The sequence below is a fragment of the Phaethon lepturus genome, unplaced genomic scaffold (assembly GCF_000687285.1).
Source record: "Phaethon lepturus isolate BGI_N335 unplaced genomic scaffold, ASM68728v1 scaffold6985, whole genome shotgun sequence".
Taxonomy (NCBI): domain Eukaryota; kingdom Metazoa; phylum Chordata; class Aves; order Phaethontiformes; family Phaethontidae; genus Phaethon; species Phaethon lepturus.
The window spans coordinates 21,197-45,129 of NW_010541161.1; the positions used below are offsets into that span (position 1 = coordinate 21,197).

Sequence of the window (23,933 nt, forward strand, 5' to 3'; positions counted from 1 at the left end):
ACTTCTCAAACAAATATTTTAATATCTTGATTGCTGTTTAAATGATCACAGTAGCTTAGAAGTGTTTCTTTCTTTCCTGGAGTATTTGCTAAGTCATCCCATTTAAATCAAAGCTCTAACCATGTCAGTTTTTATTTCTCTCTTTTTCTCTCAAAAAGGCTGAAACACTTCCTTGTAAAAGATGTTCATAAATACGATTGGTAGGACATTTTCATTTTAGATATAGCGATAGAGCTCAACAAAAACTGCCGAGAGTTCCCAAATATCTGATCAGGGCTCACTATTTTGTCCTGATAGGACACATCATGCGCTCTCCTTCCTTTTCTTGTGTGGCTCATAAGGAGTGAACACGGTCATGAGTAATGGTTACTAAGTGACGCCTAATCCTTCCATAGCTCCTCCTGCACAAGAAGGTTTTCTGGGCATTTTGCAGAAGGAGAAGGAAGCACAGGAAGCTGATGCCATGCACTGTGAACCCACAGGGAGTCAGGCAGGACAAGCTACTCTCATAGTGCCTCGTCCTGAACCACAGGCCCTTGGCACAAACATAACCCTGGAGACAGTCCCTGACCCAGAGCCATCCATCAACAAAATGGAAGGCAGTATGTAGAAGGTAAAGAGAACTGCAAAGGGACAGTCAGGCAATATTAATCACTGTGATAGGTGGTAATGGAATTAGCTCATCAACCTAATTATTTGCTTTAAAAAACTATGATATCATGGTGGAGAAGAGATAACTTTATGGATGTGTGCATTCTTTCCCATTCCTTGGTATGAAATTTGTTCTCTGAGGCTATTCTGGACATTCTTCCCTTCCCACACCCCCTCCTCACTCCCAACTATATGGGCTCTGCACTTGCTTTTATTCACTGGCAGAAAATTGTTGCAAGAATGCATTTCATTTTCACTAATATCCCTGTGAAATGTGTTGCTCAGATTTATGAAGTCCTTTAGATCCTTGCGCTGGGACCGAATTTGAGTTTCCACCTTCCACTGCTTACCCTGAAGAAGTGCTAAGTCATAACACATTAAGGAAAAGGAATGTGTCTCGTGCAGATTGTCTTCCCACGTTACTGAACAATCAGCTACTTGCACTATAGTATTTAAAGAGTGCAACCTGGATCAGGGTGGCCCCTGCATGACAGGGTAAGAAATGGCACTCTCCTTGAAGCACAGCAGTCTCTGTGAAGTGGAATGTCTGAGATTGCTCCACAGACCAGTGGCAGAGCTCTCAGTTGCAGAAAAAAACCCTAAACAATGTAAATATCATGCTTTCATAGTAAGTGCTGTAGTTCATTCTTGATTTCAAATAGGGTAAATGCAGTCAGCTCAAATACTTCATAACCCTGTTGATTTTACAGAGCAAGAACTTGCTTCCAGAATTTAGAGAAACCAAGATGGTGCCCCAAAGAATTCATAACAACACACCACATAAGTACATTTAGTCACTGGGAAAGGGAGGGGTAAATAAGCCTGGAGTGAGTTTTGTTTTCAAGGTCAGAGTTGCAGGGAAGTTAGCCATCTGTGCATTTGTTTAATAAAGCTGCTCAGAAATGTTGGTGTATAAGCCTGTTCAAGTTCTGTTTAGAGATTAGTCTGAGCCTTTGGGTTTCTTTAAACAGTGCCCTGATAATTTCTATGTTGCTGGAACAGTTGCATCTGGAATGCACGGATGTAGCGGCTGCTTTGAGGAAATTCTCAAGGTCAGGCTTTGGCTGGGAGGGGATCCCAGGAAATCTGATCACCTTCATTTGTCAGTCACTGGTGGCTGGAAAATCCTATCTGTTTTCTTCCTCTGGCTTCTACAAGGCTCTGGCTTTTTAATGCATGCGGTTTTGCATCGTCAGCATCTGAGAACCTCAGATCTCAATTAAAAGTCAATTATCCTCTTGCTCATAGGTGTAAGTGGGAAGGTAGTTTTGCAGATGTGTGATGGACCAGCTCCATTAATTTCTGTGGAGTTTACAATCTTACCGTGTTTATAGATGAATGGGAAAAACAATCATTTAAATGAGACCTAAAGATGTCTCCCAGAGTTTACATGCAGTCCCAGTGTCTTATTTTCAGGTGAGAATTAAGGTTATTTTTTTTAGTTCCCATCTGAGGTGCTTGGCATTTCTAATGATCAAGCTACCTGCGTAGTTGTTTCTTTTGTGCAGGTGTTCTCAGAGCAGCACTACCTGAGGAAGGGAGGCTAAAAGCACCAGAGCCTCCTCTCTTCCTTACTTAATAGTTTTGCCATAGGAATGCCTCTCACAGATCCCATCCCTTTGTGCTGGGTGCTGTAGGAAGATCAAAAAGACAATCCCTGCCCTAGCAAGTTTAGCATCTAAACGCAAGAAGGAGGCATAAGCCTCCCACGGCGAGTCACTTTAGTCCGGGCACCGTTTGGCTGCCCAGAGACTCTGCAAGCAGGATGCATACAGCAGTATTTGTTTGCTAATGCACGCAGCAGAGAGCGGGGACCAAGCTGCTGCTGGGCACCAGTACACTCCCTGCTCCCGGTGAGCCCGCGCAGGCCAGGCAGTCATCAGCCTTGTTGCTCCTTGGAAATGAGCTGAGTCCTTGATGTTGCTGAATTGTCATCTTTTGTTTTTTTCCTTGAGATTTTATAGCTTTTATGTAAGTATTTTCCTCCTTGAGCTACTACATGTTATTCCCTCAACCTTTATAGCACTTTTGATAGTTTTTACTTTTCTTATCTTGCATCATTTATATACCTTCTCACTTACATATATCCTCACTTACACACCTTCTCACAACTCAACAGTAATTTTCTTAGAAAAACTGAGACAAGGCTGTGCAATTGTGTGTCACCAGAGTGAGGCCTCAGTCGTGGACCTGAGCTGGGCTGCCAGTTACATAGATGGAGCCCGATGAAGCAACGCTAAGAGGGTAGCAGCACCAGTATATAGGTTAGCAGTTGCTCTGTGGGGATTGCATCCTTTTTAAGAAAGGTATTGAAGAGCAAAAGGAAGGAGCTTTTGCAGAGGTTAGCGCTGATTTCTAACCAGGCAGAAGGGCAGCATGGAAAGAAGCAAACGTGGCCTTGTTTAGCATCAGTGGTTGGATGCCTGGCTTCACAGGGCAAACGCGGGCCAGGAATCAGTATACTGAAAAGGTATAGGGAGGACTAAACGACAAAGGCCTTGTCTCCATTTTCCAGCCCCTCTTCCATTTGATGCTGCAAAGAAGAGGGAACTGGCAGAAGGCTTAGGGGTTAGGGTTAGGCAAGTGCTCTCTGGGGCAGAGTGCTGTCTGGATGTCAAGATACATGTAAGCAAGGACAAAGGGAAGAAAGATGATTGCATTGAGAGGAGAGCCAGACAGTTCTTAGGTGTTTGAAAGAATAGGAAAGGCTTTATCATAGAGGTGTTATAATGAAGCCACCTGACTTAAATGCGACTAGCCTAGAAGAAGCTATAGAGAGAAGTCAGCATTTGGTGATCCACAGATGGTAGATGCGATGTCGTAGTGTCCCCAGTGATGATGCAATCCCACGGAGGAGAGATTTCAGGGGCAGGAAAACAAGGAGCTTTATTTTAAACCATATTGGGCTTGCACGGTCAACTCTACCAGCATCTCCCCGCTAGTCTCACTATGATCTTGTTAGAAACTTTGACGGACATGTACAGACAAAACAGAGATTTGCGAATACTCAGCACACAGCTGTTGGCTGGATCTGTGTCTTAATGCAGATTGAAATATTTCAAAATAGGAGGCAGAGGGAGAAGAGATGGGGACCAAGGAAAGAGCTTTGTAGGGAAGAGTTCCACCAAGAGCTAGACGGGAACAGAATGGGAAAACTGCGTGTCCCTTGAATGCTGTTTTCAAAGTAGCCTTTAGAGGAGTAAAAAGAAAATTTGAGAGGCTCAAACCAATATAAAGATCTGGTCTCAATAAGAGCACCATCGGTGGTGCCAACAGCTGCTGAGGAAGAGCTAGACCTAAGAGCTGGCTGAGAGGAGGGCATTAAAGAAGGGGAGAATATGGGCTGCAGAAGATTTGGGGTGGGACTGGAGGGGGAGGATCTCCCATCAGCGATGGTAATGGCAGCAGTTAGAGAAGAGGTTTATGACGAGAGAGGAAAACAGAGTGAGGCAGGATCTAGAGTGTGGTGCTAGGAATGAGCAGTTGAGTATTTGGCTGTGAAGTCTATAGAAAAACAAAGTTATTTTTTTGATAGCTGTTCAGAATCCAAAAAGTATGACAGTACCATTCTTTGTTCTCTTGCTTTTATAACTGTGTCATCTAAAAACTTGGCTTCTATTCTGTGGTTGTTTAGGTTCTGCCCTTTGTGAGATATTTTGCACAATGTAGCCTTCAGAATATTCCTCCTGTTTATTACTACCTCCGCCCTTCTTTTTCTTCCAAATGTCATCTATTTCATTGGAGAATTGTACCCTGGGGTGCTTCAATTATGTATGAATGTGGAGTATTCGGGATGTGCTATTCAAAAGTGCTTTCAATTTGCCCTCTGAGCTTTGAATATGTGTGTAATCTCCAATATTTTAGTTTCTAGGGCACTCTTAAATGTACAGTCAAGATGCAGCTTTTGTTCCTAAGTGTTCAGGTTTTTTACCCAGTTTCTAGCAAGACCTTACAAACCTTCCACATGGTTTTTCATAGAGTAAATTGCCAGCATAGAGCAAGGAAATTCCTGTTGGCTTGTAGCACACATGTCTACCCTGAGACCTTCCATCCTCTGGTGGCACCCTGTCCAGCAGTCTGCCTCTGTTGCCAAACATACTTGGTTTGAGTTTCTGAATGACAGGTCATTGACTTACTTCTCATCTGTCAACATGTGAAATCTCCTGCTCAGAAATGTGATGTCGTCTTCAATTGCCTCAATGTGTAGGAAAATGATCTTTCCAGAACAGTTTGCACTCTTTTTCTTGTTTTGGAAGAGCTCAGCACAGTCTTCACCCATACCCTGTCGCTTGGGCATTCAGGTATTTTGACTTATTCCTACTTTGGCATTTGTGATGGGAGGAGGCAGAAGCAGTTGTTGATGGAAGGAAAGATGAGCCAGAGACTGTGAAGGTCTTTCCTTACTGTCAGGCTTTTAAAGGGAGGAGACCAGTAAGATGCTGCATGGAGACTGAAGGCAGAAGAGTGGAGGGTTTGAGGGATGAGTTAAATGGTGTGAGGAGAGAGCTGGTATTGTGCACAGGGGATTAAAATGTGTTGGGTTGAAAGTGTCTGGTGCAGTAGGGCTGCAGTAAATAGAGAGATGGCAAAATTCAACATGTAGCTGTTCTGTTAAGAAACAAATAATTGAGGGTTGACTAGAGAAAGCTCCATTTCTGTCCCAGCACTGCAGGATAAAGAGCTTCAGCCTGTAGTTGCCTTCTAAGACAGATTATGTCCCATCTGTAGAAGTTATTCCATTTGGTGCTGTAGAGAGAATGGATCAGTAGCCACTAGAAAAAGATACACAGTAAAACTGATCTCTGCAGATATTCGAGAAGCATTGCTTTGACTGTCACCCGCAGAAGCAGAGATGTTGCTGCCAACATCTCCATCTGTTGTCCAGCAGCAGTCATCGGGCCTGTACTTCTGACGACATGTTGCTGTTGGAGCACATGGAAAGGGCACAAAGCTCTAACACTATTACAGGGCAAACCAGAAGCTCTGGTGAAGAGTTTAACAAACATTTTTGGGGACCAGCTTCTGCCTGTGGCTGTGAAGGTCTTCCAGCCAATTTCTGGCAACTCTGCTTTTTCTGCAGACTGCTAACTGTTAAATACCACTTCTAATTCATTACAGAATGTGGGGGTGGGAATGCTGTGAGCTTCAGTAGGCAGGATCTTAATGATTTGAGGTAGAATGAAATAACCTGGATGAGAGGATGGGGAGAGGGAAAATAAAGGCCATGTGGGATCCTAGGCACTTGCAAGGATATTTGAAGCTATGCCTTTGCCAGTTGTCTGTACCCAGCTGCTGTCTCACAGCAGCCTTGATACCTTCCAACATTATGCTGCTGTCACCCATCTTCACAATAGAGCTGAGCATGATAAAGTTTGAGTGATGCTTCTCTAAAACAAGACAAATTGTGCCAAGAAGAAAGGTCCTGGTTGGATAGGCAGGAAAATGCCCAAGGAGGTAAAAGGGGGGTATATTTAACATTGGAGGAGGAGGGAAGGTTCAGTAGTAGGTATGGATGTTTTGGTAAAAGGCACTGGGGAGATGAACAGAGCAAGGGAGGATACGAATCACAAGATGGCCATTACAAGGAGCCTTGAGGTAGAGGGGAGTGCAGAGGGAGGGTGCCAGGTGCACAGGTAACTCTGCTAAGAAAACCTATGGAGTATGTAGTATCCTAGTAGGAAAATAGTGATACCTCAGTAAGCAGTTGCATGGTGGGCATGCGCTTTAAAGTAGCCGCTTGCAGATCCAAACCAGCCCACAGTGAGGGACCAATTGGCTCACCAGCAGATTGTCTTATCCCTTGGGCGATACTCTATAGGGAACATGAAGTGAGCATGGAGCAGGAGAGACTCTTGGTTGGCTAAGACTCACTGCAATAGGGGAGGGAAGGTGCAGGACATTTCCTAGACTTAGAGATTCCTGCTTTGTTTTCAGCTCAATTGCTAATCCAAGGTCAAAACTAATCTGTCTGCATCTTTTATCTCAACTGCCTTGTCTGTAGATTTTAAGGGCTTGATGTGTGGTCTCTGTGCTGACATACTAGTAAGCTAATCTTAATTTCGATGCCAATAATCATGAAATACCTTTGATGTAAGTTTGGAACAATCTGTCCTTTCTATGCATTTCACTGTTAAGGTGCTCTCTTGAGCCCTGATTAATAACCTAAATGACTTACTGTAATTAGCTATTTCTCAGCCTTAGCATTGGGGAAGGCAGAAATTTGACAGCTTTCAAAAGTGAGTGGAGCATGGTCAGGGAGGCTACAAACATTCCTCCCTTTGTCCTCATCTGGAAACTGTTTCTATCAAAAAAGGGATATTTAAAATTTATTTTTTAAGATAAATACTGTATATTTAAGACTTCCTTTTACTATATGCTGTACTTCTTTTTGCAATTAGTGTGTATTTGTCCTTGCACCAACTTTGTTCTTTAGCACATCAATTACTTCAAAATACAAATTATGTCTCATTTCTCAGAGATTTTATATATAACACTCTTCTCTGGGTTCTGTTCCATGATGCATGAATTGCTAGGGAATATTACATTAATATGTCTAGAATACCAGTGCCGGAAGATACACCATCTAAAATAGGGAGAAGCTGTTTAATTGAATTTTGTTCCCCTCTAAGATCATTGAGGTATAAATTACTGGGAGTACTACCACCAGCATGTAAGCATTTTTGTTCTCTGAGCATTGTAATGAACTTTCCTTTATGAAGGAGCATGTTGGTAAGAGAAACAAATGCATATACAGGAAAGCAATGCTGCATGCTCTGGATGGTTGAGGTCTCAAGCAAGTTTAACAAAAGCTCACTGTGGATACATCACTCCAACAAACAAGGCAAAATTCCTTTTCCCTGCCCCTGAATACTGAGCAAATTTCAGCTTTTTCTCTGATGGGTAAAATTTTCTGGAATTCCTAAAATAGTTGAGTATTTCAGAGCCAAAGTCATGAAGGCAGGCCTGGGCAAATTTTTCAGAGAATTTGCATTTTTGTGTGTTCCTAAATCTTTTCAGGTTCCATAGTGTTACAGTATTGTTTGAGTGACTGAGCACAGTGTCTGCTGCTTCTCATTTCTGTTTCCAGCAGGATATTTCTGCTGACTCTTAGAAGAAAAGGGTCAAATGCCTAGTTGATTTTAATAGGTCTTCAACTTTGGTGAAAGTTATGCTTGTAAAATACTGTCAGTGAAATAAAATTGAAGGCTTGTGTACAAAGGAAGGGTTATGAGCTTTTTCCTTCTGCATGACAATGCAGAAGACTCCTCTTCTAGACGGATCACTTGTAGGAATAAAGGAACAGCTTTACTTCAGTGCTCTTTCAGTTGGTAGGTATACTAGCTGGACCGTGTTTGGTTAATTATAGTCACATTACTTAAGGGATAAATGTTCCTGCACTCTAACACAAACATGTATGTCCACCTACAGATGGTGGTGGCAGCTCTCGAAATGCGTAGCATTGTGGAGTGCACAGTAGGAGGCTGCAGGCTACAGCTACTGCAGCCTGCTACAAATGAGCCAGGCATTTCCCTGTTAACAGCAGGATATCGCACTGTACCCTGGTTCCTGGTACAATCTGTTTTGGTGGGTTGTCTCCAAATCATGATCTAAGTAAAGGATCTAAGAATTAGTGCTGTGCCTGGAGAGTTTGATGAGGGTGTTCTGGCTGGTTGGGTATTGCTGGCTCCTCTCATTTATGGGGGTGCACACACACTTGTATCACAGCCTAGTGGTTGCTGCCAACAGAAATAAATCTGAACGTTACTGCAGTGAAACTAATGGGCCATTTCCTTCTGGTCATCTTATAGAGGCCTTTTTTGAAACTGAAGTTCCCATGCTCTCCTTTTGCTGGCAGCATTGAAGCCTGTGCAGATTCAGTACAACACGTAATCTCAGTTATGAGTGGAGTCTTTTCCAGCCAAGCAGACAATCTTCAAACTGCACAACAGTGACAAGAACCTCAGGAAGCCCTTAAGCTGAGGTGAAGGACACTGTATTTATCAGTAGCTGTGACAGCTAACTTGGGGTGCTTTTAAAGCAACAGCCCCATGAAAGGTACTTTAGATCAGTTAGCAGTTTATAGAAAGTATCTGCTGCCTTGATTCTCAGCTTGTCTCCAGCTGAGCTGAGCAGGTATGGTAGCAATTGCATCTGCTCCCTCTGGGATTCCTTATAACCTTCTGACTTTTCTTACCATTTCTCATTTAGATTTATGTCCATCTCAAAGAAGGGAGTGGTGCTGACGGGCTGGATGCTTTGAAGAACAAGCCACAGCTTCACAGTATGGTGGCCAAAAGCCTTTGTCAAAATGCCGCTGGGAAGAACTACATCATCTTCACTGGCCCAAGTATTACCAGCCTGAATCTCTTTGAAGAATTTGAGAAGCAAGGTGTGTATCATTGGGTGACTTACTGGGTTTTAATGATGACAGACCTAGGGGCCTTCTGCCACTGAATTAAAAAAAACCTCACAAAAGGCTTTACTGGTATTTCAATTCCTTGTATAGATAAGTTGGTCATCTCTAAGAAAAGTTCTCATTCATGAGAAGGTACTGTACAGAGGACTTTCTAAGTTGCTCTTTAAATCTTCTTGAACTTCAAAATGAGGATGTAAAAACATTTTAAATAAGGTTGTTTAAAGCCCTTGCTTTTGTTCTTTGCCTTGGAAATGTGAGGTTTAATCTCCTATATGGCCTGGGGGACATTTCAAGTGATTTCCTAGCTGCCTGTGATTTTTCTGTTCCCATTGTGAAAGACTAGAGATGGGATGAATCCTCAAAGGTATGATTTAGAAGTCCTTGCTGGTTTAATATCTGTTAAAGATGTGACTTCTCTAGGTGACATTTTATGCTATTGCAAAAGCCCTAGCAAAGTTTGCTTTTTTTCTGGTATCAATATGCCTTGGTAGGACAGTTTTTAGTTTTAAAAGCATAATAAACTCTACATTAGCAAAAGCACACTTGCCAGCAGAATGTCCATCAATATGGCTCTCCCAGCTAGTTTCTTGCTAGTGCAGAGAGTAATCCCAGGTCATCCTCTCAGTCAAATGCCCCCTCAACTTGGGTATGGAAAAGCCATCTGTTACTTTGCTTTCAGAAATGATGAGGACTTACAACTCCCCTTAAATTACTGCACTCTTGACAGTCAATTACACATCATCTCAGTGTAACTCCTGGCTCGTTCTTCAGTCAGCACGGCCTTTCAGAGTTAGTGTGATGCATAGAATAGATCCTTCATAGCAGTAAGACTGGAGGCTGCCATTATGCATCACGCAGGAGGATGCAGGGCCATTTCCCTTTTTGACACACCACTGACTACTGAGTTTTGCTTTTGGCATGTTTTTTTGTCATTGCAGAAAATTAAACCCACTTAGAGCATTATATTAATGAAATGTGGCCCAAAGTAGAGGGAAAGACTGGGAACTGAGACAATATCTTGATGCTTATTTAAAATGAGAAAGCCAGTGCACTGCACCAGTGCTGTAACTGAGCACTTCAGACTGCACTGGCAGCCAGGGCTGTTGTTGTTGAGCTCTGCACAGGACTTAGCTCCTGCATTATTTTAGGTAAGCTAGAAGCTCACAGAGTACAGTGGAATACCGCTATATTCTCATAAAAGAGTCATAGTTTCCCAAATGCTGCAAACAGCCAAATGGGAAAGAAGTCAAGCTTATTTATAGTGCACTGGAGTTTTTCCTCTGAGCAGAGACTGTTCTTTAGTAAATGTCTCTTTTCACAACTGATTATAAGCATTACATTTTTAAGACTGCCAAAGCAATGATGCAAAATGTGGGTTCAAAAAATGTAGAGGATAACCCACGTAATCCTAGTACCTGAGATGTGTTAGGTTTAAATATAAAGGCTGACGGACTTGACTGCTGAGTCACACTCTTTATGCTCAGCTGGGGAAGGATAAAGACAATATGGCATGACCCAGTTGGTCCATAACCGTGGTGAAAAAGATGCATAGCTACTAAACCAGCTGAGTGTTTATTACTTACAGATAATTCAAATTGTTCACAGGGGTGAATTATTCATGGGCTTTACATAGAACAGATAATAAACAGTTTCTAGCAGGTAGCAAATTCAGTAATGTCTTTTTAAAACATGTGATTTTGACTTGCTATCTGATCAAATATGCTAATGCTATCCTGAGATTTCAGTTTGTTTCATGTTTTATCATATGGCTTCATGAGACTTTTTATGATATTTGACAGCTGCTTCCAAAATTAAATATCTGATCTGCTACATGCTATCACCTTCCTAGGGGTGAGGCTGGGGTGGAGGGTGGACACTAAGATAGCAGGTTTATTGGCTTTGTAAAATAGCATGGCACTCCTATATAAAGATGATAATGGGGAGAACATGAAAGTGTTTCTGTTTAATAAGGACATGTGATTGTCTGCATTTGCTGTGCGGCACTAGGGTCTAGCTCACAGGTTTTCCAGGGAGTTGTTGAACTGGAAGGACTATGAGACATGGGAAGAGGTGAGATGCTAGAGATGTCAAACAGTGATGAAGTCAGTAAGAGCTGTGGAGGAGATGGTGTTTATTCACTCTACTGCAAAGCAGCTAATGTATTGCCAGCACCTGCTGGGATCCTACTGCATTGGCAGGACATTTGGGGAGAGACAGGCAAAGAAGCCTGGATTCAGCAGAGAGATCTCTCCTCATGTATCTCAGAGTCACCCTCAGCAATGACCTTAATGCTTTTGTGGTGTATGGCAAACTAAGTCTGAACAGGGCCACACCATGACCAAGAAGTGTCACAAAAGCCTGTTGAAGAGCATCTATGCTCAGGTGCTCATGACAGTTCAAGACCCGTTCTTAACTTGATTCATTTACTTTTCTTATTCAAGAAAATTTAGTCTCTGAGCTAGAGCAGGATCAGTGGTAGAAAGAGAAAGATCCCGCTGAGAACTGAAAACAAAAAGAAATTGGTATTGACCTTAACTGTTTTATGTTGGTTTGGTTTTTTTTAACTATCAACAGAGAAATAGGAGGAGATGTAAACAAGCTAATGCTTAGAAATTATAAACTTTTGGGAACCTAAACTGAACTTTAAGGGAATTTCCTAAAGGAAATTCTGGAGAATCTAGAAAGAAGCACCCACCAAAAATGTATTCGTTCCTCTCAAAATTCTTGATGAAAAGGACTGAGGGCCTTGGTATCCAGCAAGCTGAACATGAGTCAGCAGTGTGCCTTGGTAGCAAACATGGTCAATACTATCCTGGACTGTGTTAACAGGAGTGTAGTCTGTAGATTGACGAGGTGATTATTGCCTTCTACTCACTATGTGTATTGCCTCCTACTCAGCACAATTTTGGACAACACTCCCCCCAGTACAGGAAAGGTATTGATAAACTGCAGTAAGTTCAGCAGAGGGCCACCAACCTCACCAGGGGCTGGAATACATGCTATACTACGGGGAGGGAACTGCACTGCTTCAGCCTGAGAAGAGAAGGCTTCGGGATGACCCAACTGCAGCCATATGCTATCCTGAGAGGGTTATCGAGAGAATGGAGCTGACTCTTCACGGTGGTGCATTGTGGAAGGACAAAAAATAACACACATAAGCTGAAACAAAAGAATTTGTTCAGACTAGATGTAAGGTTTTTCCTGAGACAGTGGAGCAGGATGCCCAGACAGGTTGTACAGTCTCTGTCCTTGGAGATTTTCAAACCCAGGCAAGATAAAGCCCTGAGCAGCACTGCCTGACCTCAGAGCTGACCCTACTCTAAGCAGGGGATGGGACTAGAGACCTCCTGAGTTTTCTTCCAACCTGAATTATACTTTAATCCATAGGATCCTGTGAAGATTTTTGTGGAACCTTAACTATCGTTTGCTTTTCCTAACCCTAACCCACACATGCGTTACCGCAAAAACTGCCTTCGTCTTTATTGAAAGCCTGCTGTGTAGCACCTTCAGTGTACCACAGTAGAGAATATGTGCCTAGTAATATAAAGGGATATCGGTGAACATAATTCTAAGATCTTTGAAGATACCAACAGCTGAGAAAAACTTCAGAAACTAAGAGAGACTTTGATCTTCTTCAGAATAAAAAAGCTGAATAGACCTCTTTTTTTGTTTTTCAGGGACAAAGCATTTCTTTCTCTGGTCTCTGAATAGAACTGGAAACCTGCACTGAAATGTCCCAAATTCTCTGTTCTGCAAGCAGACAGCTGTTGTCATTATTTGCGGTGACGTTCATTCATAGTGCACGTCCCTTTTTCCCCACTCTAAGCATTAGTGTTGTCCCTTACAGAGGACAGCACCTCCTGAAGCCCTGTGTCCCATGCTTTCTGTAAAAATATGATCCCCGAAACTCCCTTTTGCACTTTCTGAACCAGCAGGAGCAGCTGGCTCAGTCCCACAGAGTGGCTGGGGTTGGCAAAGCTGCAGGAGTTCACAACTTTGGTGACTATGGCACTCCCACAAGCTTTGCAGGATCCTGCAACTCTAGCACATGGACCTAAGCAAGCTCTCATGTCCTCTACAACAGCCCCCCTGGTTGCCCTAGCTCTGACTTGACCCAGCGTTGCGTGCAGGAGAAATTATTTCAGAATGTGTAGTTTTGAACTAGCTTGAGCCTGGCTGCCTTTGCAAATGGTACTAATGAAGATGCGGCTAAACAGACTTCAGCACAAGCTCTCTGGGGCCTGGAGACCCTGGGAATGGATCGTGGGTGACTACACTGCATTTCCTCATCTTTGCTAAGCTAGCTTAGGTGTATGCATTTATACTGCAGTTTACAGTTTAAGAAGGCCAGACAACCTGTCTCCATTGACTCCTGCGTATGTGGCAAACACCTGCTGTGATTCTGATTTAATTACACACAAAAACTTCATTGAGCTGGATGGGCATAATTTTTATTTCTTCTATTGCTATAGTAACTGGGTGGCTTTAAAAAATTCTACAGATTAAGGGTGTTATCCATGATGAGAGATGCTAGTAAATCTGCAGAAGTGCTGCATTTCTCTAGGCTATACAGCAGGAAGGTTACACAGTGTGTTCACGAGAGAGGAAATGGTTCCTGTTATTCTGTATGAGTGAAACATCTGCTGGAAGCTTTCTGCAGGCTTATTACCTGAGCTAAAGGAGAGGCTACAATTAATTATTATGGGATCTCGGAGATGGCTGTTGCTATTTTGAAGCTCTAGCACAATAATGTAGTTATTAGCTTGGTTTCATACCATTGCAGTCTCCTGGAGAGACTGTCACCTTTCAGAGTCATAAACTTTCGGCAGCTAAGGAAATTCTCAGGCTTGCTTGTTATCCAAGCACAAAGATCTTGATATTGGCTAGATATAAAGCTTTTGAAAAGTCTTTTTAAAAGTTTGCTATGTTAGTGCCAAAGTTTGCAGGTACATGGCCTATACTGTTTGTGTACCTTATAGCAAGAGGTGAAATAAATAAGTAAAAGCCTTCTACTGGCAGTGCAGTTCTTCCTACGTTGATTGTAAGCCTTTGCCATCAGGCTTTTCTCATTGTCTTTTGTGGAAGGAACTTACATATTTCAGGGACTGATTCATTCATTAGAAATAATTTATGGAGTGCACATTTCCTCCTTCAGAATGAAGTTGCCCCATCACTCTGTTGGTTGACCTTCTTCTGACATGAGTGTCTTACATTTCTGATGGAAGACACTTAGCGCCTTATAGACCTGCCCACAGCAACTGGACCAATTAACGAGTGTTAGCACTTATTGTATTAGTATTCCGGTAGTATCTGTGAGCTGTTGAGGGGATGCTCAGCACGCCAGGCACTATATGAACCAAGGACAAAGGCTGCACCTTTGAGAGCTTAGGTCATTCCAGAAAGACACATAAATGGAAGCCCAAGAACAGAGGTAACCCTCTCAGGGGAAGCCAGACACTGTCTGACTTAGCATTTCCCCTATAAGGATATCCAGTTATTCAGCATGCAAAATTCAGCATGATGAAAGATTTGATCAAGCAGACTTAGCTGACATATAAGTGTTAAACTACCACAAGCTTCAGCTGCCATATGAAAGATGTGCACAGATGTCACCTGCTTCCATGCCCATCTTTTTTTTTTCCACTCAGGTGGGTTAACGCAAAACCAAGGGAGACTAACGAAATTTCCATACAAGATTTCCTTGAGTTCAATTAATTTGATCAAGAAGATCTGCTTCTCTTGGACTAACACAAACAGGCTGTTTCAAGGATTGTCATTGTTGTTTCCAAATCTTGCTTGTGCCCACGTGGCTGCATTAAGACGTGCTTTATGGTGTTAGATTTTATTCATTGTCTTTTTCACATATGAAAAGACCAGGAAGCTGTGAGCAGCAGAATGTGTCACCTGTGGAGCCTCTGATGTCCGTGCAGGACAAGATCAGCGGGCACTCAACTAGGGCGCTATTTGGTTTAGCTCCTTTCCCTAAAATTCATTTTCATTGAACTTGTATTTCCATGTTCTCCATCCTCCTGGCACATGCATTTTTTTAAATCAACTGCTGGTTTCAGTGGTTCTTACTTCCTTAAGCAGCATTTCCGTAACAAACCAGATGATGCAAGTTCAAGGAGTAGTGAGCAGAAAATCAAGAAATGGGCAGCATAATGAAACAATAAATTAAACCAGAGTTTGTTAGCTATGTATATTGTGATAAAAAGCATCATGGGAGTCATGTAGGAGAATTTATTTAAGTTAACGCCTAAGATGCTATAGCTTTCCCTAGCTCTCTGCTCCCTCCACAATTTATTCTTAGTTAAATGTCAAAGACTCTCTTGGATGATAAATTCTGATTTGTTCCATAATGCATATCACTTCTTTTTTTTTCAGTCCAATTTTAAACATGTTGTGGAGTCTATTACACAGATTATAGATGTTATTGTTGGGAAGATAGCCTGAATTCCTCTCCTTGTCATTTCATCATGACTGTGCAGGAGGTGTCAATACATTTCATCAAGAGAGCAGGCTTTCTGTTCTTGTCTTGCTTTGCAGGGACATTCATGTAGGACACAAATCTTTGGTATTACAGCAGAAGGCCAGCTGGCTAACATATCTGTTGGACTAGAAAGTTGTAGGACAAACTCTTTCTCTAGTCAGGTTAATCAGACTTGCTCCACTGCTCTTGCTTTCTGGGTCCATGCAATGGCTTGCTGATAGGGAATGTTTTTGTTCACATACAGAGATTTACTGCTGTGGGCTGCTGAGCACCAGGAAGAGTGACTGTACAGGCCTACCTCCATCCATGCTGAACAACCCTGAAACTCCCCAGTCCAGAGGACAGTACAGAATAAGAATGAAGGGAAACATGTCCTTGATCTGCTGGTACAATAAAGGGCACTTTCGTTTTCTGACCAATGCCTATTCACCAGTTCAACAAGGTAAGCAATATTGCTACTGCTCATCTGGAAAGTCCACATGCTTTATGTGACAAAGCAAGAGGAGTCACTGAGTTTGATAATAAGCCTGAACAAAGAGCTTGATCATAATAGCCTAGATAATCAGTAGCAGTAGTGATGACTGACTTTCTGTGTTTTCCTACAGATATTCTTTTTCCCATAGAAAGGTTAAAAGCCTACTGCTAATGCATCCTCCTTTGCCTGAGCTGGTGGAGGCAGTATCCTTTTAGGTATAAAGATTATATCTTTGCTGATGGTCAGAGAAGGGAAGAAGGTCATTGTATAACACTATACTAGCCCCATTTGCAAAGTATCTTATAGGATTTCTGCTACAGAAAAATTAATTAGACCTCTGAGCAGATCCTACAATTAATTTATCTTATCCAGTAAAAACTTAGTCACAAAGAAATGTCTCTTTTCCAGAAGTAAATATTATTAAGGCTTCCTGTTGTATGTTAGATTGATTTTAGCAGTTGATGAAAAGAAACAAAAACAGGTAACTTGGATAGTTCAAATAATTACAAAGAGCTTCTTGATACTGAAATCTTTTCTGTTTCAAAAGGTTTGGAAACTTCTGCAAGATGCAATAAGATGCATCTTTGAAACTCATCTTTCAGTGTAAATGCTGCTTCAGTTTCTCTTCATTTTTATTATTTAGAATTGTGTATAAGATACCTAAGATGAACAAGATTAACCTAAACCTTTAAATGTAAAGACATCAATTCAAAGGTGTCTTTCTGAGTCCCGAGTGACTCTTACATGTGCGTAGAGGCTACAGAAGCAAAGCTAAGGCCTTGATTTACTGTGTGATAAGCTGAGAAGTTGACTTAGTGTGTTGGTCAATGCCTTGCCAGAAGCAAAGAGTGGCTGATCCCAAGGAATTCTGCGGGGCACCATACCTGAGTGAGGACTTGGTGACTTGGACAGACAGGTGTCTGAGCACCAGTGCTGAAAATATGTGCGTGAAGGAAATATTACTAGAAAAATACTTTGTAAATGTCAGTGTTAACTGCCCCTTTAAAAGGGGCCAAAAGCAGACTCTGCATTGGCAGTGTCCTTTACAAGAAGCACATGGGGGTGTGAGCTGTTGTGCTTGTAATTGACCTTGGGTCTGTTTTGATATAGCCAGCATTGTAGGTTGCATGTGTGAGGTAGTTTAAAGTCCACTGATTAGGACCTCTGTGTGAGGTGGTGGGCAAGACATGCCCAATACATTGCTCACCTTTAAAAGCTTTCTGGGATGGTTGACATAGTTCGTGGTGAATCAGAGCAGAAAACAGAGACTTGCCTTTTAAAGAGTGGCGCTGGGGGAAAGAGAGGCACTAGTTGGAGAGCTGGGAACAGATGGTGACTCAGGAGGAAGACGGAAGACCAGATTGCCTGCCTCTAATTTGGCATCTCTGAAGTCAGTGCAAGCAATGCTAGTTTAAACCAATTTGAAGCTTGACCACCAAAGTCTCCTTTAAGGCATGTAAATACAGAGGAGGAAGAGGAGGAGAAGGAATCTATGGTCCTTGAGGCAAGCCTGTACCACAGACCTCCTGAGCATGTGTGTTAGACAGGAGAGGAGGTAGAGATGAAGGGGAATAAAACCCATGCAAGGGTAGAGGGACAGAGACTGGTGCCAGGGGGATCACCTGACAATGCATGGTATGTGTTTGCACTTGGTTGAGCTAATAATGAGTTCTTTATTGCAATTTAAAGGAAAGTCAAGAAGGTAAATCTTGCCTGTACTTGGAGTGCAAATCCCAACCAAGCCAGAGGCACCAGGAGGGCAGTACACTTGTCAGAGCTGATCTATGAATACTATTCTTAGTTGCGGCAGTTTATTTATTATGGATGTTTTGAACCAATGTGTCATAATACATCATCTCAGATGCTAAAGGGTGAGTCTTATTCCTTTAGTCTTGCAAAAATGTCCTGCTTACTCTGCTATCAAGTGTGAAGTATCTGCCTGGAACAAAATTCAGTGGGGTTTTGTATTTCCCTTAAGCTTTAACTTGAGTTTAATTTTCCGTTGTGCCTGTATTACAGAAGTACTGAGGAGACAAAGGAGACTGGGACCCCCAGAGAGTAAAAAGTTACCTTTATTCTAAAGCAGGTGAATGCTGGCCCAAACCTCCCCATCTGTGGCACGTGGCTCCATTTTTGTTTTTCCACTCTAGATCTGGTGCTCACTTTCACAGCATCTCCATTACTATGTTCTAGAACTAAGTACAATCTTTTTTATTTTTCATATGGAGCAGGCAGCAACCTCACTTGCTGCACATCAGGATGACCAGAATGATTTCTTTAGCAAAAACTTGTTGAACCCATGATCTTTTTAAGTAGCTTCTTTGTGAAGAGCTTTCACAGCTGCTTTTCACCAACCAGCTCTATTCAAGCACTAAACGGACAATACCTAAGGACAGAAAACAAAGCTTGGGCCACATACACGAGGACTAAAGAGCTGCACATGACGTGTTGGCATCTCATAAGTGACTTGTGATAAGATGCGAGATGTTATGGAGATGTCGCAATTGTATGAAGCAGTTGTATCAGTCCCTGTGTGGTCTTTAGCCCAGGAGGAGCAGGGAGCTGGAGTGAGGAGTGTCTGGTGACAATCTAGTTTCCTGAAAAAATCAGCTTGTGAGATTGGCCCAGAACTAGAAAATCCATGGAAAGAAGCATAATGTTAAAAAATGTGTTTCAGGACAGAGAAACTTAGGGTTTTGACTTTAAATTTCCATGTGTCCTTTGTGTGACTACATTCAGGGGGTTGTGTCCAAGTATGGTGAGAGTGGGGATGGGGCCGGAGGACTCTGATGAGAACATTAGACCCTCTACAATGCTGGCTATCTGCAATTCCGATAAAGAACTGTAACAAGTCTAAGTCCTGATAAAAAGCCATATAGCCCTTGGAATGTGCAGTGCCCCCTGTGTTATATTATGGTATGAATCTCAGTGCTTGCCAAGGTGGATGCAAGTGCTAGCGTTACTGAGCCTCCGCTTTTCAAACACATGATTCTAGCTCCTAAAATCACAGTTTGGCTTAGAGTAAGTGTTTGAGGAAACAATCATATGTACACCTTTGTTTTTCTGCTTCTTTCATTTGGGATGGTATTTCCCAAGCTTTGCTTGACAAGCATATAGCTTAAAAACTTAAGAAAGGTTGAAAAAAAACAACAAACCCACACCAAAAAACCCCAAAAGCTCACGCCTCTCTGTAGCCAGCAGCCCTTCCAGCACGCAGGCAAAGGCAGGCTGCGGCTGCAGCGCAGGTGGTGTGTTCCCTGGAGTGCTGCCAGGGACCAGGGACGGGAACACAGCGATGCTGGGGGAGGACCAGGAGGGGAAATGGCTCATCGGATGTGCCGGTGAGTCAGCTGGCTTGGGACCGCTTGCCACAGAGACCTGCAGTTAGGAAAGACCCAGCTCCGGCAGCTGCCTTCCCTGGAGAGGTGGCCTATGGCTACGAAACAAGCCTAGGACAGCTATAAAAACAATGGGCGTATAAAGCTGCTTATATTCTCAAAATAGAGGAATGTTACGTGGAATATAATAGAAAGTGAGAGACAGTATATGGTACCCACGTAGCTGCCACCGCAATGCATTTTTTTTAAGGATTGTGAATACAAAACCAATTGCAAAGGGAATATAAATCCTCCAAGGGAGGAGAGGTGAAGAAAGAGAAAAGAGGAGGGCAAGAGAAGAAAGAAGGGGACTTATTTGTAAAACACTGGCATCAGGAACATACTGACCCTTTCCTGACTCGCCCAGCTGGGATGGCGAATGATGTTGCAGCGCTGATGCAGCAGGCTTGGTGGTATATCAGCCCTTTTTACCTCATGCTGGCCAGATTTTTGTAGGACTCGTGAAAAGGATCAACAAAGCACTGTAATAAGTATGTGAAGGTAATGAATTATTTATTTGATTGGGTTTTTTTCCCCTCCCCTTGGGCTACATTTATGCCCAGCTTGGGGAGACAGAGGTGAAAGGAGCGTGTATTGAGCAATTTAGAGGTGATATCAGATTTTAAAAACCCCAAATAAATTGCTGCATGGCTCAGCTGTAACACAACATTTAGTACGTGTCCTAAGTCTTGCTTCAAAATAGTGCCTGCCAGCTAGGACAGCACAGGGGGCTTGACAGAGATAATGGATGGAATGAGACTTCCAGCTGAAGGAATGAAATGGTGAAGTCTGTAATCAAAACGTGAGGAGCATTTTAGAGATGATTATAAAACAGTTGGCAGAAGGAAGGCAATGAGAGTTTGAAGGCTTGAGAAATGAGAAAGCCTAGAATTGTATCTGTACTGAAGCAATGCTGAGAAGAGCGGGCAGCCAAGCCTGTGCTTCTCTAGACCTGGAGGAAAATAGTGTTGTGCCTGGGGGAGAGCAGCAATCCTCACTCGGAGGTGTGCAGTAGACACAGAGCAAGAGATAGTCCATACCCTGGAGAGGCGACCATCAAACCCTGTGGGGACATAAAGTCAAAAGTAAGGAAAGAGACTCCTTTCTAAAGTACTACAAGTTTGTTTTACTTATCCTTCCCTCCTACAAGCAGCTTCCCCCAGATGGGGAAAACATACAGGAGAGGAGGAATAAATCGGAGAACAGCTAGGGGAGTTTCTTGGGAGAGTGTTTGACTCATAAATACTGCTGTAGTGTTGGAGAAGGCCAGGTCAAAGATGCACCATGTGAGGGAATGGGGCCTGTTCTTGGAGCAACCTACTCTAGGCACCACATCTTTGTCTTGGTCTATGCAGAGAGTGGTTAATAGGTAGCTGCAGAGGACCTGTTGCCTTACCACAGATTTCTGCAGTAGGCGGGATAATCATCTTCCATGATGAGCTGAATTATCTAGCCAGCTAGAGGCAGGACAGGGAACATCACTCACAGGCACAGAAATGTGTCCTAGCTCCACTGAGCAACCTAAGCATACATCTGAGCTCTGGCTCCCCACAGCAATGAATCAGACTGCTTCTCATTTCAGAGATACTGTGGTTCTGGCTCCTTCAGCTCACCCATCAGCATCACCTCTGTCTTGACTGGGTTTAGCTGGCTGGCTCCTTCTTACTTTATTTTCTTTCTTTGTCAATTAGCACCCAGTAGAGTGAGATACTGCTGCTCTTGGCACCCATGGGTGGAGATAAGGAAAGTATTTAATTTCAGGAGACTCACTTGGGACCTTCAGAACTCAAAGCATAAGATATCAAGTTACAGCTCTAGAGGTTCACATTGTGAACCAACAGAGGAGAGACTGTAGGGGGCTACGGTGGGACTATGGCAATGTGTGGTTTTTTTCTGAACACATGGTAAAAGTGTTTGTGTCTAACACCTTTTCATTTCCAACTGGAAAATGATCCCTCTTGTTCCCCTTCCACTTGCTCAATGTACTACCAATGAAAAAAAAAATCAAATTAGCATCTCTGTTACAGGTAACTTCCCAGTTTTAGGGCAGAAACTGTCATTAAGATTTATTTTATAATAAACTGCATATAGAAACCATATCTTTTAATTGCTAGACCTATCATGTGGATTTAAAACTGTTATGTTTCTATTTGATGCAGGAGTTATAATTAAGAGAAAAAGTGGAGAAATTCCCTGCCCATTGGCGGTTGAAGCATTTGCTGCTCACCTTAGCTATATCTGCAAATATGATGACAAATACAGCAAGTAAGTGAGAATATGTGTATGCATGTGTGTATTTCACTCCTCCTCTGTTGCTGTGATGTTTGAGTTCTCCATGTTGAGCTGTAGCTGAGGGCCTGATCCTACTTTCATGGAATTAATCACTGACAAAACACCTATTTCAGTCAAAGATCAGGTGCTGGCTCTGCAGAAGGGCAAGCGCCGCATTGGTAGTGTTGTTTTGGCTCTATCTACCCATCCACCAAAAAAAAAAAAAACTAGAGACTTATGTTCTTAGCATCTTGTAAATGACTTTTAAGAAGTGTTGGGAAGACGAGCCAGCAGGCTGATGTTCTTGGCTACATCAAATTGAAGGCTAATTAGACAATTCAACAAGGGTCTACCAGCCCCATGAGTCTGAGGCTAGCTCAGCTTTCCACCTCTCTCAGCAGATGGTGTTTAGGTGATTATCTGTCCCAGTGATATTGGTGTCACCTGAAGCCAGAAGAAAAGGATGTTCGGTTGTGGATGTAAAGTTGATCTAGATAATCTGGGAGACCAGAATGTAGATCTTTTGGCTCCTGAATTCCAGTTGGGGTCCTCAGTGTTAGCTCTTAAAGTAGCAGGAACAAACAGAAATGAGTAAGAATAGCACTGGTGAAGATTGGCTGTGGGAATAGCAATAAAATGCAGAAGATTTCAAGAACTAGAAGTTGAGGAGAGAGAAAAAGCAGCAGGGATTTTCCAAGCCAGTTCTGGGCAAGGGAGCAAGAATTCAGGAGAAGAGATGAAAGAGGAGGAGGTGGTTGCTGGAGAACTATATTGCAATCCGATCTGAGGAAATCAAAATGAAAAAGAGGTGAGGTAGTAGATTTAAATGGTTAGTAAAATTATGACATTAGAAAAGTGGGAAATCTTATGACCAAAGAGCAAATATTCTGGCAGTCCTAGAATTAGTTAGAACCTAAATATAAGGATATCAGTACTTTCTAGTTCTGCCTTATGGAGAGGTGCTCCACATACCAGCACTGCACGCTCTGGCTTTACCCCCACATCCTCCCACATACTGCTGACAGCAGCAGAAATCATTCTTTGCACGCAATAGAGATAAACAAGAGAAGCATCAGCAATCTTCCCTAACTGTAATGTAATGTGCCCAAGGCTTTTTTTAGTTGCAAATTGAAGGGATTCAGACCCACAGCTCCTGTCACATGGATGTTTGTCATGGGTAAGCTTGAGGAGCCTGTATCGGTACTCTTATTTACATGGAGTGTTACAGAGGTGAGAGTGTTGCTGAGGTTTTGCTTCTCAGAGCAAGGAAGTCTGTTCTTCTAGACTCTACTAGAAATTGCCAAAAATGTGCAACTTAACTGTAAATGACTGTCAAATACATTGTACAAAATTTCTTAAGATGATACTTGCACTAGGTATTAGGTCCTGGGCCTGCTTCCCCTTTGGGACTGCTGAATCTTTGTCTAGGGTTATTTCTTGTATCCCAGCTGCAAATGTTTGGCTGAACAGTGCTTTTCCTTCCCCTTCTCTCTTGGCTTTTTAGGTATTTCATTTCTCACAAACCAAACAAGACCTGGCAACAAGTATTCTGGTTTGCCATCAGCATCGCTATAAACAATGCCTACATCCTCTACAAAATGTCAGAGGCCTACCATGTGACAAGGTATAGCCGCGCACAGTTTGGTGAAAGACTTGTAAAGGAGCTCCTGGGCTTGGAAGACACCTCACCCTCCCATTGATGCATTGTTCTTGGTGGCATAGGCAGGGAGTGGAGGGTAAGCAGAAAAAGATACTACACCTGGAACGGCAAACCAAGGGACTTGTGAAACTACCAGTGCTGTCCTTATCCAAAAATGCCAAGTGATGCCACTTGAGAGGTGGAAACTTTGTTCCTAGTAGCAGCTGGATGTAAACATGTCCTGCAGAAAGTGCCAAGGGAAAAGCTGACACAAAATGGCGTATGTGAATGCCCTGTGGGAATCTGTACACCAGAAACAGACTTAAATTAGTTGTCGTCTCGCTACTATTTGTTGAACAGGGTCATCTTGTAAAGTTCCTCGTGGGCTTAGAGCTTGTCATAAGTTTCACAGCTCAGCAGTACTAGGCAGGCGTTATGGAAAATTCTATACCTTACTTGGAGTTATTCAATTGTGGGACAAGCAACGTAAGTCTGCACCATCAGCTGTGGTTGAGAGTGCCTGCCATCCTGTAAGGCATCGCTGCTGTCCTCCCAGTGTGCTAAATGAAGCAGTTCAGATACATGAAGACTGAAGCAAGCGTATTGACAAACAA

General features: G+C 42.7%; 1 protein-coding gene across 1 annotated transcript in view; it reads left to right on the forward strand.

Annotated features, from left to right (window-relative positions):
• The window catches only part of PGBD5 (piggyBac transposable element derived 5), a 35,948-nt gene extending 12,258 nt beyond the window's left edge, over nucleotides 1-23,690 (forward strand). The window contains exons 3-6 of the mRNA XM_010287643.1: nucleotides 8,860-9,040; nucleotides 15,802-15,999; nucleotides 21,569-21,674; nucleotides 23,185-23,690. Coding sequence (XP_010285945.1) covers nucleotides 8,860-9,040; nucleotides 15,802-15,999; nucleotides 21,569-21,674; nucleotides 23,185-23,380 — 681 coding nt within the window. The 3' untranslated portion in view covers nucleotides 23,381-23,690. The remainder of the gene's footprint in view (nucleotides 1-8,859; nucleotides 9,041-15,801; nucleotides 16,000-21,568; nucleotides 21,675-23,184) is intronic.
• Nucleotides 23,691-23,933: the final 243 nt, after the last annotated feature.